General features: G+C 42.5%; 1 protein-coding gene across 2 annotated transcripts in view; it reads right to left on the bottom strand.

Annotated features, from left to right (window-relative positions):
• Cfap221 (cilia and flagella associated protein 221) overlaps positions 1-14,769 on the bottom strand; it is a 98,405-nt gene that overhangs the window by 50,136 nt on the left and 33,500 nt on the right. For both annotated transcript variants that reach the window (XM_021722049.3, XM_040294115.2), the window contains one exon: positions 5,925-6,028. In XM_021722049.3, the coding sequence (XP_021577724.2) occupies positions 5,925-6,028 (104 nt within the window). The remainder of the gene's footprint in view (positions 1-5,924; positions 6,029-14,769) is intronic.

The following is a 14,769-nucleotide window of genomic DNA, read 5'->3' as shown; positions in this document are numbered from 1 at the left end:
CTGAGGGCTCCTTGGTTTGCTTCCTAGATGAGACCTTCTGGTCTTTTCATTATCCCTGCAGAGGCTTGCTAGGCTAACCACCTCCTCTGCCCTCACCCTCCTCTGGATCTTGTACCACTCTCTCCCTTCTCTCTGTGGGCCATTCCTGCAGCCACTCAGGCTGCATGAGTGAGAAGACACACTGTGGCCTGCTACTGTCTCAGGGACTCCTATGCACCAATAAACAAAACGAAGTCCCAAGTCTTGTGGCGTTTACCTTCTAGTTGGGGACAGTAAACAAAAAGAAATGAATGTAAAGTACAAAGTCAAGTCACAAATACCACCACTACCACCAAAAATCAATAAAGTGGGGTGTGGGGCAGAAAGGCCCTGGTGAGGAGGTGTGGAGCAGAGCTGAGGGGACAGGGCCTTGGCTCCAATCCCCCGATTCTGGCTTCTGCTGCTGAGGGGTCTCTGTACTAGCTTTCTACTGTGTGTTGAGCTGCTTCTCCTACTTCTCAGAATCATCTCGTTGCTAGTCTGTTTTCCCCTAGACTAGCATGTCAGTTTTAGGAAAACAGGCACCTGCTAGGTACTCAAGAAATTCTTGCTGAATGAGTGAATGAAGCAAACTCGAAAGCCTCCCTCCACCTACATGTCCCAGGAAGCCCCTCCTGCCTCTCCAGCCACCAAGCTTCACTACCCTAAGCTTCCATCTGCACCCCATGGAACTTCTGTACTGTGGGACCTGTTAACCTTGCAGACTTTGCACTCCCAGCATAATGCATGAGCCCCAAAGGCGGACACCAGCCCCATACCCTTTTGTTTTCCCGAGTCCCTGGCAAGGAATCAAAAATAGGTAAAAGTGCTTCAGAAACAGGTATTGGTCAATTCCTCAAGCACTGAAGGCAAACTTGTTAAACGACACCCACTAGTGACCCTTGAGCCCTGGACAGGGCAGAATGATCCAGTAGACTAACTGGGGTCTGTCAGCCAGTTGAAAACCAGCAGAGCAGAATCCCTGGTTCTTCATGATGCGTGGAACTTCAGCACCTTGACCAGCCATTCGGTCAGAGACTACAGGTGACCCACAATTCACGGGGGCTTTAAACCAAGAACATTCTGTTGCTTCTGCTCTAGCTCATTGATTAACCAAAAAAAAAAAAAAAAAAAAAAAAAAAAGAAGAAGAAGAAGCAGCTCTGGATCAGGAATTAATGTTTGCCTTGCCCAGGCTGATTTATTTTTAAGTGCTCCCAGCCTGGACCTAAAACACAAAGCACACTATGGAGATGTAGTCTAGGCAACCAAAGTCAACCACTTTTTCCATTAGCAGGAATACTAGCTCTGTTACCAGAACACGGTGGCAGCTGACTGTCAAATGTTAAAAGCTGTAAAAGGTGTGCCAAGTAATCACAGCTTCCTGCTCGGCAAAAACTAATGGTGAGATAAAGGAGAAAAAATATCATGTTTTGAAAGTGAGAAAGTGACCCCAAAATGTGACTTCATTTTAAAATGCCAAACCACTAGTTTATCCATCCAGTCCAATCTCACCTGGAGTTGATTTAAGATCGATACCCTCGACATAACCAGGGAGTTGGGAGGACAGTGGTCAGACACAGGGAGGTGAGGACAAAACTCAGAAATAAACTAAAGTCCAAGAAAACTCTAGCTGATCAATACCATGAATATTAGGATGAAAATGTACTAACCCTGAAAAATGCCCACAGTGATAAATGAATTCACCACCAGGCAATACCACTGTGTCTTTGCCTAGATTACAATTATATAGAACACATGCATAAATATGGGTAGTTATTAAAAGGAGACAGAAGAACCAAAACACATTGTTTTTAGGAACAGTATGGCCAAATAAGGGGATAATTTGTAAAAATCTCTTCCTTCTTATATGTCTATACCAAGTTATAATTTTAAGGTTTCATTTTATTTTTAATTGACACGTAATAATTGTACAAATGCAATATTTTGATACACGCATAGTTGTAGGGTAATCAGAGGCTCCATCACCTCAAACATTTGTCATTTCAAAATCCTCTCTTGTAGCTATTTTGAAGTACACAATACATTATCATTGACAATAGTTACCCTAAGGTGCAACAGGACACCAGAATGTATCCCCCTACCTGTGACTCTACCCCTGTTGGTCATCCCCCCTTCCTCCTCCAGTCTCTGTTAACCACTGTTCTACACTCTACTTCTATGAGATCAACTTTTTGAGATTTCACACATAAGTGACATGATGAATATTGTTAAAATTTTTAAACAGTTTTCTCTCTGAACATCTTCGTACAGATTATTCTTCCTGAATTGTCACAGGGTCTTCCAACCCACACGCTAGAAGTGTTAGTAAGAATTGGTTTTAACCTTCTAGGATTTATGGTCCCACTAATTATGGTTGGGGTAAATTACTTCATCTCTCTAAGCCTCATTTGGGAAATGAATAGCTACGTCATTTAAAAATCATCCATGAAGGGCTGTGGTATTGGCTCAGTGGTAGAGTGCTTGCCTCTCATGCATGAGGCACTGGGTTCGATCCCCATCACCACATAAAAGAAAAAGCTAAATAAACAAAATAAAGTTATTAAAAAAATAATCCATGAACAGGTGTTGACAGCAATGCCTTTGATTCACTGGATTACAGAGGGAGGTCTTTGGGGGTGGGAAGCTACTCTCTGGCTCACAGAAGCTACTCTTCTGTGAACCATAGGCCACCTTTACTGCCCGAGGTATGGAAGCAAGAAGATAGTCTCAGAGGCCACTTAGAACCTGCTTCACCCCCTTGTTTAGCTCTGTGATTGGCTTGGACACCTTATCTGAGGCTGTTTTCTCATCTGTTAAAATACAGTGTGTGAGATAATGCTTGGTATGTAGTGCACACTCTGTAAACATCTCCTTCACATCGTTTATGTGATGTAAAACGAGTAATAATTTATTGTAGGTTAAATTATCATTAAAAAGGCCAGGTGTGATAGTATACACCTATAATCCCAGCAATTTGGGAGGCCAAGGCAGGAGGATCTCAAGTTCAAGGTTAACCTCAGTAACTTAGTGAGAACCTATCTCAAAATAAAAAGTAAAAAGGATTGGGGATGTATATTAGTGGTAAAGCGCCCCTGAATTTAATCTCCAGGACTGAAAATTTTAAAAAATCATTAAAACATCAGAAAGAGGAAATATTTCTTTGCAAATTTTATACTTAAGCTATTTGAGTTCTTAAAAAGGAAGAGGCAATTGCTTTCTGAGGTCAAGCCACCAGGTGAATTTCTCAAAGCTCAGATCTTTCCTTTTCTTTCACAAAAATGCAAGGCCAGCCGGTGTGCCACAGAGCATGCTTATAATTGGAGGCTGAGGCAGGAGGATCATGAGTTCAAAGCCAGCCTCAGCAACTCAGTGAGGCCCTAAGCAACTCAGTGAGATCCTGTCTCTAAATAAAATATATTTAAAAAGGCCAGGGATGTGGCTCAGTGGTTAAGTACCTCTGGGTTCAATTCCCTGTACCAAACAAACAAACAAACAAACAAACACAAATCAAAATTTAAAAAGTGCAAGGCCAGGGCTAACTCTAGAATGCCCTATTTTAAAAGTTAGGCTTAGCTGGGGCTGGGGCTGGGGCTCATTGGTACAGCAATTTCTAGCATGCGTGAGGCACTGGGTTCAATTCTTAGTACCACATATTATGAATAAAATAAAGGTCCATCAATGTACAAAAAAAAAAAACACAACAACAACAGCAAAGTTAGTCCTAGAGATTAACTGTGAGGAGGTAAAAGATAAGCCCTGCAGCTTTTGGGTACACATTCATGTCTGAATTTCCCTGGAAGGATCAACTCCTGCTCAGGTTCAGCGGATGAAGTGTCACAGGCTACAGACACTTGGGCAGCTAATAATCCCCAGTACTGCTTTTAAACTTTAATTTCCTTCTTCCTCTGGCAAGCTTTTTTCTTGGAACTAGAAATGGGTGGTAACTAAAGATTTTTGGAACCTACAAGTTTCCTCTTCATCCCTATGCATCAAATATCCCAAATGCAGACATTAGGAGCAAGCCCGGGGCAGTCTGGGGCTCTGCCTGTGCCAAGTGGGAAGCTGAGAAGGAGGGGTCTGGGTAGATGATGCTGGGGAAATTCAGCCAAGCCAACAATCATTTTCTGTCAAGCACATAACCTTCTGGCTGCTAACAACACACACAGCACACAGGAGATTGGCAGGGGCCCTGAAGGCAAGAGGAAGATACAGCGCCTTGGTTGAGATGGATTGTTAATTTATTCAATCTTTCTTTTGCAAAATAGAATTTCCCTAAACTCTTCATGACATGATTCTATTTGTCTTCCTCTTCCAATTCAAGGCATCTTGGTGTCATGACTCTTCCAACTTAGGGTAATTGTCAAGAGTTCGAGTCTAGAATCAGACAGACCCTGTCACCCTGGGCAAGTCACCTGGCCTCCCTGAGTCTCACTGTCCTCAGCCGTAGGGAGGTGATAACTGTACCCAGTTGTAAGAAGGACTGTAGGATGAAACCACACAATGAATGTGATGTGCTTGCCCAGTGCCTGACATGTGGCTGACAATTAGTACATCAGAGCAATTATGAAACTATGCAAGTCATGCTGTGTGTCACCATGGCCACCATCAAGGATATTTTGAGGGCTGAGTGACAGAGCTTTGCTATCAATGTGACAGAGCTTCTTAGGATCTGTGCACAGAGTGGCTACCTGCTGGTCCAGCTTTTCCTTCTTTATTAAGGATGTGGTTAATAATTAATTACCTACGCTCTTTAGAAGTTAGGGAGCTCATTTGAATCTAATATATTAGCTATCCCTAATTGTTCTCACTTTCTCACCATTAAGTATGGTACTTCAGAAAATCAAGTCCTGTTTTGCAATGTAAGTATATTTTAAAATCTCAAAAATGATTCCTAGTTCTATAGAAAATAATCAACATTGTGTGAGGTTTGGGTTCAACCCCCAGTACAAGGGGGAAAAAAAGGAAAATAAAAAGAATCTATATGCATGTCATGATTTAGGATTAATACAAAATTTCTGCCTTAAACACTCATATATTAGACAAAATATGAACTTGTAATGATGATGAAAGAGGTGTGAACAGTGAATACATAGATTTAAAAAAAATGAACTATTTTGGTACTCATAGAACATCACTATGAACAAATACTTAAATCCCAAACCTATATATCAAGAGACAGAAACTGGGAAGCAGAAATCATTTCTGGTAAAATCTTACTTTCAAATGTAAGAGATGCCACTTTCAAAGATTTATGTCCTTTGGGGAACATAAAGACAGATCATTCATATCACACATGAGACAAATGCATTAGACCCTTAAGATTCTGAAATCTTGGGAAAGAATAATATTGCCACTTATTTATTTATTTAGGTACCAGGGATTGAACCCAGGGTTGCTTAACCACCGAGCTACATTCCCAGTCCTTTAAACAATTTTTTTTTTTAAATTTTGAAACAGGGTCTCATTAAGTTTGAACTTGCAATCCTCCTGCCTATTCTCCCTAGTTGTTGGGATTACAGACGTGCACCACCACACCCCACAATATTGTCATTTTATTTAAAAATGAATTTAAAGGTGAATAAAAACCCAATGATGTACCAAGAGCCAAAAGTAGAATTAGACTCGATTAATTTCTGATTTCAAGTTTTGAACTTAGAAGAAATTCACCTGGACATTATTACAAATTATCTGAATGATACAAATTATCCCAAAGTGTCCTTATTCTCAAGTGTCCAATTTCAATTTACATTATGTCAGATGTATAAAATTTGTTACACGTTAAAAAATATTATTAAATATTCAAATATGGTATAATCTGTTTTTCTTGGAGACCTACTTTCCCAATCCTGACTTGGATCTGAAAATTCTAAGGAAATTAGAAGCTTGAAATCCTGGCTGTCCTTACCTGACGTTGGCTCAATAGAAAAGGCTCGATGAGACTGAGTCAAAGTGATGTGGAACTCGAAATCCACAGGACAGCTGCACTGTAAAGGGATAACATAGGTTTTGCTGCAAAAAAAAAAAAAAAAAAAAAAGGGTGGGGGAAAGAAAGAATATTGAATATTATTTTCTAGCTCTTTTGGTAGCCAGGAATAGAGACTGAAGTTGCATGATAAACACCAACAATGGCAACAGCCAACACTGATCTAGCACGTCTGTGCGTCAGGAGCGGTCCTGGGCATCTCCCACATGGACTGCCATGAGGTGTGTGATGATTATCCTCTCTTCCAAGAGGAAACTGAGGCACAAGACAGACCAAGAGTTCCAGACAAGGCAGCATGGCTGTTAGTGGCATGTGAGGTAGGTCCTCATCCTTGGCATTCAGACTCCCAAGACCACTGTGTTTGCTGCCTGGGGTGCTGTTGGGTTTTTCCTAGAGACTCGGTGGTGGGGAAGAGGAAGTTTCTACCGAGTAACTAGGCTCAGGGAGCTTCGGGAACAGACAGGACTAACAGAAAGCCAGGCCCTGGGCCTTCGCAGGGCTGAACCCTACAGTGCTGAAGAAGCCATGCTTTGGGCTATGCTTGAATGAATCCTAACAGGCTCTATTTGGTCAGCAGTCCAGCAGCCTTGAGAGGGCCCAGTGAGGGTGTGTGTGCCCAGGAATGCTCTGTCACCCCAAGACAGGAGATTCCCAAGCAAGCTTGGACCTGTCACTTACAGCACCACAGGAGCTTTGGCAGAGGTGGCCTTTCTTAGAGATCCCTGTGTTTCACATTCTGTGCTCCTTCCACAAGGCAAGCCCAAGTCAGCTGGAGTTTGCAGGATGTGTGAGGGGAAACCCAGCTCTCCCATGGCCACTTGGTGTCCACGCAGCTCTTGGGGCAGATTATTTGGTCCCCTTTTAGCAGCAGGCAGTGAAGTCCTTCCTTTCCAATCCCCGTTTTTCTTTCACCTCTTCCCTTTTCCTCCAGCCACCACTGGGCTTCTTTATCCTCAACTCTGTTCATCTCTCTCTGCCCTGTACCTCCTGGGCCTCAGGGCTCTTTATGACCTTCCTGCCCCACGGCTGGTCCCTACCTTGTCACCTGTCTGATGCTGGCCTCCTGCCCACTGGCCATCCCCTCACTTCTCCCGTTCATGCTCCTGGGTGACCACTGCCCGGGCCTGTCTTCCCTGGAGACTGTGAAGGCAGAGTCTGACTCCACTCGGTCTCTAGAGTAACCTGAGCACTTTCCCAGAATCCCTCACAGCGCCTAGCAAATATTTGTTGGAGCAAAGTGAAATCACCCCTCTCTGAAATTTGGGGATTGCAAATGTGGTTTTAAAAACTATGCCCAAAGCATTTTTATTTGGCTTTGAAATTCATTGCCTTTTAAAAATCTGTGAAATATTTCAAATGCAAAGGAAGTATTGGGCTGGGGATGTTGATCAGTGACTGAGTGCTTGCCCGGTAAGTGTGAGGCCTTGGGTTCCATCCTCAAAGCCACAAAATAGAACAAACAAATAAATAACACCAATAAAATAAAGAGCATTTTATTCATTACTGAACTTCATTGAATCTTTCTCTTGGGTTACATTAATATCATATTTTCATTTTTTTTTAAAGAGAGAGTGAGAGAGAGGGGGGGACAGAGAGAGAGAGAGAATTTTTAACATTTATTTATTTTTTCTTAGTTCTCGGCGGACACAACATCTTTGTTGGTATGTGGTGCTGCTGAGGATCGAACCCGGGCCGCACGCATGCTAGGCGAGCGCGCTACCGCTTGAGCCACATCCCCAGCCCCTAATATCATATTTTCAAAAATGAGGATGGGGTCCCGCAGAGCTGCGTGCAGGTGGCATCCCCAAGGCTCTGTCAGGAACAGTTGATGTTCAGAAATTTTCTGGTAAAAGCTACATGGTTGCATTTCCCTGAACTGAAACAAATCAAAAAACCTTCTTGGGACTTTTCCCACTGGTCATAAATACTATTTTCAATTAACTTCATAACTCTGATAATTCCTATAGAAAAAAGTGTCAAGGTTTTTGGTTTCATGATGATTACATGAAGCCAAGTTCCTGATGCGTTAACCAGTCTGGAAAAATAAACAACTCCTTAAGGGCACAGAATTCCCAGTGTCAGGGTTCAGAAGGAGACCTAGTGGGGCAAAGCATCCTAATTCCAAATTTCAGTGGGATCGCTGAGTGTTGCTCTCATCGCTGATGTTCCTATCATGGATGTCAGATTAGTGAGGATGGCCCCTCACCATAAATAAAGGGCAGTCTAGATGAATTTAGATCAACAGGAGGTTTAGGTAACACAAAGTTTAGTTTATTTAGAAGTTTCTCATATTTGAAGAAACAGAATCTCACTAGGAACTGGATGGAAATAAAAAAACTAAAGTGAATTCTCCTCACCACATACTATTAAAAATGATCTACAATAAACACTAATATACATAGCGTTCCTCAGAAGCAAATAGGAACTTACATTAGAGTTCTTCTGTAACTTATAGGAATTAAAATGTGAAAGCAAGTGCAAGTCAGTGCTTTCGGAGGTAACCACAACTTTTATCCCTGTTACTTCATTACTTAAATATTTTATCAATTGTGTTAGGGCTGGGTATAAAGCACATTAGTTACTTTTAAAGAATTATTCCTTATCTTTGAAAAAAATCCAGCTGAAACCTCTTAAATACTAAACTTTAAAATTATGATCATGTACAAAGTGTATGCCTACAAGAAGACAGCGCAAATCAGGCTGGGGATGTGGCTCAAGGGGTAGCACGGTCACCTGGCATGCGCGGGGCGCTGGGTTCGAACCTCAGCACCACATAAAAGTAAAATAAAGATGTTGTGTCCACCGAAAACTAAAAAATAAATATTAAAAAATTCTCTCTCAAAAAAAAAAAGAGCGCAAATGTGCCTTACACAAAGTAAATGCAAAAAATAAAATAAATTCCAATTTCTTTCTTGTCCCTTCTGACTTTCTGAGAGAATGAAGGCTCTGTAAACTTATTGGAGATAACATAATGTCAACTATACTTTCCATTTTGAAACTCTCGCTCTCTGGAGAGTGTGGTGAACAGGTCACTTACCATCCTAGCATTTGGCTCTTTTTCCGGAGAAGGAAGGGTTAGGGACAAAAGCTAGCCATTTCCAAGATGGTTGGACTCGGGAGCCACAGTACATTCACCTTTAGTCACTATGTGTAGGTTTTGAAGGAAAGGCCATCAAGGTAAAGGGAATCCTCGACACAGAGGTACAGATATAAGGTGCGCAGTAACACAGACCATAGCACCTGGTGAGCTAAGATGCCCAATGACGTCATTCTGGGGTTAAGTCAACTTAGTAGGACTTTTCCTTTTTATTTAAACTGCTCATTGATGCGGAAATCATTCACAGAGCAAAGGAAGTGGACCAAAGTGATGTGTCTGTGTATCATCTTTTCCCTTCCGAATGTGCCAAAGCCTACTGAAACATCCCAGAGTCTGGGCAAGTTGTGGGGTCACATGCTGTGACGGTTTTCAACAAGTTTACAAACTCTGACATTCTCTCACTGAGAGGTAGAGTCCAAGCCTCCTTCCTTTGACTTATGGGCTCCATTGCTACTTAACCAACAGAGCACCGTGGAAATGATGCTGTGCCCTTCTTTCCTTCCCTCCCTCCCTTCCTCCCTCCCTTCCTCCTGTCCTTCCTTCATCCTTCCTTATTTCCGTTCACAGTGCTGGGGAATGAACTCTGGGGTGCTCTGCCACTGAGTTACACTCAGCCCTTTTTAATTTAATTTTAAGACAGACTCTCGCTAAGTTGCTGAGACTGGCCTCAAGCTTGTGATCCTTCTGGCTCAGCCTCCACAAGTCACTGGGATTACAGGTATGAGTCACTGAACCCAGCTCTACCTGTTTCTTAAGGCCAAGGCCTAAGAAACTGGTACCCTCCTCTTCTCTTGGGATACCCACTCTGATCCCCAAGGAAGGCAGCTCAATCGGCCTCTGAGAGACCTACAAGGTGAGAACCACCATCTGAGCTCCCAGATAATAGCCAGCAGCTGTGTGGACATCTTGGCAGTGTATCTTTCAGCCTCTAGGAGAGCTGCTGACTCTGCTTGGAGCAGAGGAAGTCTTCCCTGTTAAACCAAGCCCAAGTTGAAGATCCATAGCAAAATCAATGATTGATGTTCTTTTAAGCACTACTTTTGGGGTGGTTTATTACATAGAAAAAATGGAAGCCAACGACATTCTCTCTTTACCACATCATTTATCCTTCAGAGAATGACTATTTTATTCCATTCTGGTTACTGTCTTAATCTGGATTTTGAAGTCTTTTTTTTTTCTTGTACCAGCCCTTGGGGTTCACCACCCATTGTACCTACATCTCTGTACCTCTTAACCATCTGTGGAAAGCCATGCTGTTATCCCCACCTTATGGAAACATACACTGAACTCTGGGGAAGTCCAAGGTTACACAGTAAGTAAATGGTGAAGTGGAACTTAAAGTCAGGTCTCCAGATACTGAGCTCTTAACTGCTGCATTACCCCTCTAATGTTAGGGACAGCTAATGACCATTCCCTTCTCTATTGACGTTCCCTGAAATTGCTTCCTCTGTGTTGTTTTTGTTGTTAAACTTTTCAGAAGTCATCTCCTTTCATGAGCAATTGTTAAGAAAGGCCTCTTCTAATAGACTAGACTATGCACAGGCTAACGTGCCAATTTCCATGACTGAGCTGGGGCTTTTGTGAGGTAATTCAAAAAGGTCATGAGAGAAGATTGCCCCCAATGGGATTAGAGTCCTTTTAAGAGGAAGAAGGGGCCAGAGCTTTCCACCACCACCACTCTGCCCTGCCCTTCGAGGAAAACTGGACAGGGGACCTCACCAGAACCTGCCCATGTTGGTACCACCATCTTGGAGTTCCAGAACTGTAAGAAATGTTTGGTGTTTAAGCTGCCCAGTCTCTGGTAATTTCTAATAGCAGCTTCAGCAATGACAAATTCCAAGAATTTTTCCTAAATGTTACTGATCTCCTCTCAAGTTGGCATGCATACAGGGATAAAGAAGGAACTCTGGGAACTGGCCAGTTATTTTCACTTACGATTAAGATACAAATTACTTAGCTCTTAACTGCTGAGAATATATCCAACAAAACAGATGAATATGAGACACATTGTTAGTTGTCTGAGAAGTCGAACTCCCAACCTCCAAATAGGCAACAATTTAAAAAGATATAAAGAACTGAGGGCAAGTTACATTTCAAATTTCAAAAATTGCTCTTTTATCTCAGATACTTTAAGTTCTTTTGAACTTTCAAAAGTTGCTTATCTTTCTTTTTGAAGACACAATTAATGTCCCTGGGATTTGGGCCGCAAACCATGATCCTCAATGATATAGTCACACAAAGACCAAAACCAATTTATATGGAGATATGCTCAAGTATTAGGCATTTAATTATTTTTTTACACTACAGAATAAACACCACCTGCATCTTAGACTAAGTTTAGGATAACATCAGAGGTGAGGGAGTGGAAGTGTCTGGGAGGCTGGCCTTCAGCTACCTCCATGGCCCTGGTTCAGTTCTTTCTCCACCCTTACTTGGTCCTTCCTGTAGGTAAAGCTGTGCCCAGTCTCATCCTGTGCCCAGTAGTTTAGGAAAATCAGGAGCCTGGTGAAAACATGAGGGAACCAGAATGCAATGAGCTCACCTCTTCATCCTTGGTTAAAAAAAAAAAAATGAAAGCATTTCTCCTGGGGCTGGAAAGGAACTAACTTCAGAAAAAGACAGACAGGAGAGATGACATATCTGTCATCTGTAGAGATAATATGGAAGCAGTTCATATTTGAAAAGCCCCCTTTTAGGGTAGGAGGTGTAGTCAGAAGGTGCTTAGCATGTGTGAGGCAAGGGTTCCAGCCCCAGCACCAAAACCAAAACAGAAAACACCTTTCACAAATTGTAACAAAAGGTACCACCACTGAGATAATTTCAAGCGTGTAGTTCATTGGCATTAAGTCCATCCACACTGGTGTGTAATCATCACCCACCCCCGTACGCAGAGAGCTCTTTTCATCTTGCAAAACTGAAACCTTGTCCCCACTGACCACTATCTCCCTTGACCCCACCCAGCCCCAGCCCCTCGCAGCTGCCATTTGCTTTTTGTCTCTCTGAGTTTGCTGACTCTAGGTACCTCATATCCCTGGGATCATACAGTATAAAATTCCCTTAAAATTAAATATTAGCATGAAAGGACTAATAAAAACCATAAACTTGAGAGGAAATAGCTCCTTGCACTTCCCCAGGGTGGCAGAGTGAACTAGTGGGGGTAAGGAGTGAAATTCAGGACGAGCTGGCAGCAGAATGGAACCGGTTCCAGGGCAAGCAGCTAAATTGATGCGAAGAGAGAAAAACCTCCTGCAGACCGACTGCTTTTGTTTGCTGAGAAAAATACAGCATTTATTGGGGGAAGATAAGAGGACACATAAAAGGTACCAAGAGCCTCATATTCTTTTAGAATAGGGGGTAGAAGAAACCACACACTGACTGGATTCAAACCGCACTTCCTCCCAGCTACATGGCCTGAAGACGGTTTGGCCTGACGAAGCCAGCAGGACCCCCGGCCTTGTGGCATCCCCACCAGCAATTATTAAAACAAAAAACTCACTTTTGGGTGAAATAAGAAATGAATTTTGTAAGCAAATCAACTTAAATTCAAATACTTTTGGTTTTGAGATTACAATATCTAAGAATTTGGGGTGAGAAACTAAGGACATATTTAATGGAAAACAGCTGTTTAAGAAGTTATAGTTACAATTCTGTGGACTGGTTGTTAGTTACTCTATGCTGACTATTTCGCCAAGCATTAGGTGATCATATTCTAGAAAGTACACTGAAGCCAGGCAGAGTGGCAAACACCTGTAATCCTAGCAACTCTCTGAGGCAGGAGGATTTCAAGTTCAAAGCCAGCCTCAGCAACTTAGCAAGGACCTAAGCAACTCAGTGAGACCCTATCTCACAATAAAAAACAGAAAGGGCTGGGTATGTGGCTCGGTGTTTGATGGCCCTTAAGTTCAATACCCAGTATGAAAAAAAAAGCACATTGACCATCTGAATGTGCACCTGAGTTGTGTGTGTGTGTGTGTGTGTGTGTGTGTGTGTGTAGAGGTACCGCAAGGCAAAGGAGCCCCCAGAGAGCATTTTCAATTTAGGGGTGGTGCCTCTCCAGGACCAGAAACTATCTATCCACAATTTTTGCCTTTACTCTTACCAGGAACTTGCAGGATATTGAAATTCCTTATCTTAGAGCCTTAAGTATTAGAATTGGGAATTCATCCATGAATATTTTTCCTAACAATAATTTTGAATTTCTTACTGCTTAGTACATGCTACTAGCTTGGTGTTTTCATATAAGCCACAATATGCATATGCTGCTGAATGCAATGAATCATTCCAAGAATTTCTAAATAGAAGACCCTAAACAAAAATGTTCTACCTTTAACTATCAACACATACATTAATTTTCTCCTGATGCCAATCATAAATCAGATCAATTGTACACTTTGTTCAAAGTCCAAGGAAGAAAAGTAGAGTATTACAATGCTCATGCCAGGCTTTCACGAGGTCAAGAATGGCTTTTCCCACTTTAGGTTTTCAGCCTTCCCATTGCTTCCTCCAAGTCAGAAGTCTAGAATTTTATGAGGAAGCCAGAACAAAAACTAACCCAGATCTCCCACGGAGCTCCTCTGATGACTATCTCAAGTTGGAGCCCACTTTTGCTAAAGGAAAGGGGGAACATTTATGCCCCTTCATTATTATCAATATAGATCCCTATAGTTTAGCAATTGGATAATCTCCTTTTCCTGATAAAATTCACAAAAAGAGACAAGGTGGAGATGCCTGGCTGGATGGATACCTGGTGTAATGGTTAATCTGAATTATGAAGTTGATTGGATTGAGATACCGAAGATGAAGAGGCTTCTGGGTGTCTCAGTGAGGCTGTGTCTAGGAATGATTGGCATATGGGACAGCGAAGTGAAACAGAAACCCTCCCTGAGTGAGGGAAGCACAGTCCAAGTGGTTGGAGGTTTGGACGGAACAAAAATGTTGCAAGAACAAGGAAGCAGCTGCAGACACAAGCTCACACCGCCTTTCTTCTCCAACGGGTTCTTGATTAACTGCTATGATGGCCGGAGGACATCAGACTCCAGCTCCTTCACTCTTCCAAAGACAACTCTGACTAGTGACTGCCCAGGGAGTTTCCAGGCCTGTCGTCCTAGATTGAGGTGCCATCGTAGGCCTATCTAGCTTCTGGCTGCATAAGCCAATCTGACAAGTCCCCTTTTCAGAACTGTGTGTGTGTGTGTGTGTGTGTGTGTGTGTGTGTGTGTGTGTGTATCTCCTGTTGTTCTGATCCTCTAGAGAACTCTGACTAAAACACTTGGTCAGCAAAAGGATATTAAATCAAAGAAATGTTAACTACAAAGCGAGGGAAAGTTTTTCATTTAGAGAAAACGCAGGCTGATGTTCAGTGGCAGTGATGGTTCTAAGTACCAGTTTGGGAAGACAAGCTCCTGACTGTCCCACAGATCCAGGGAGGGGTTGAAGTGAAGCCCAGCCACCCTGGTCAACATGCTTTCATAAAATGCTGCTGCTCTTCCAATTAACTTGAGTTTGGAACACAGGAAAAGAGCAAAAGGCACGCTTCCCTTGACCAGCTGGAAAATGTCAACTACTTCTCCTCAAGTAAGGAGGCCTTGAAAAACTCCCTCTGCAGATCAATATTGTAGTCTTCTCCTGAGGCCTTCCTTGTACTGTAGTCACAGCTGGCTCTTGGTCCCC

This window comes from Ictidomys tridecemlineatus, chromosome 7 (genome assembly GCF_052094955.1).
Source record: "Ictidomys tridecemlineatus isolate mIctTri1 chromosome 7, mIctTri1.hap1, whole genome shotgun sequence".
Taxonomy (NCBI): Eukaryota; Metazoa; Chordata; class Mammalia; order Rodentia; family Sciuridae; genus Ictidomys; species Ictidomys tridecemlineatus.
The sequence above is the reverse complement of the archived record's forward strand: the minus strand, read 5'-3'. Positions and strand labels throughout refer to the sequence as shown.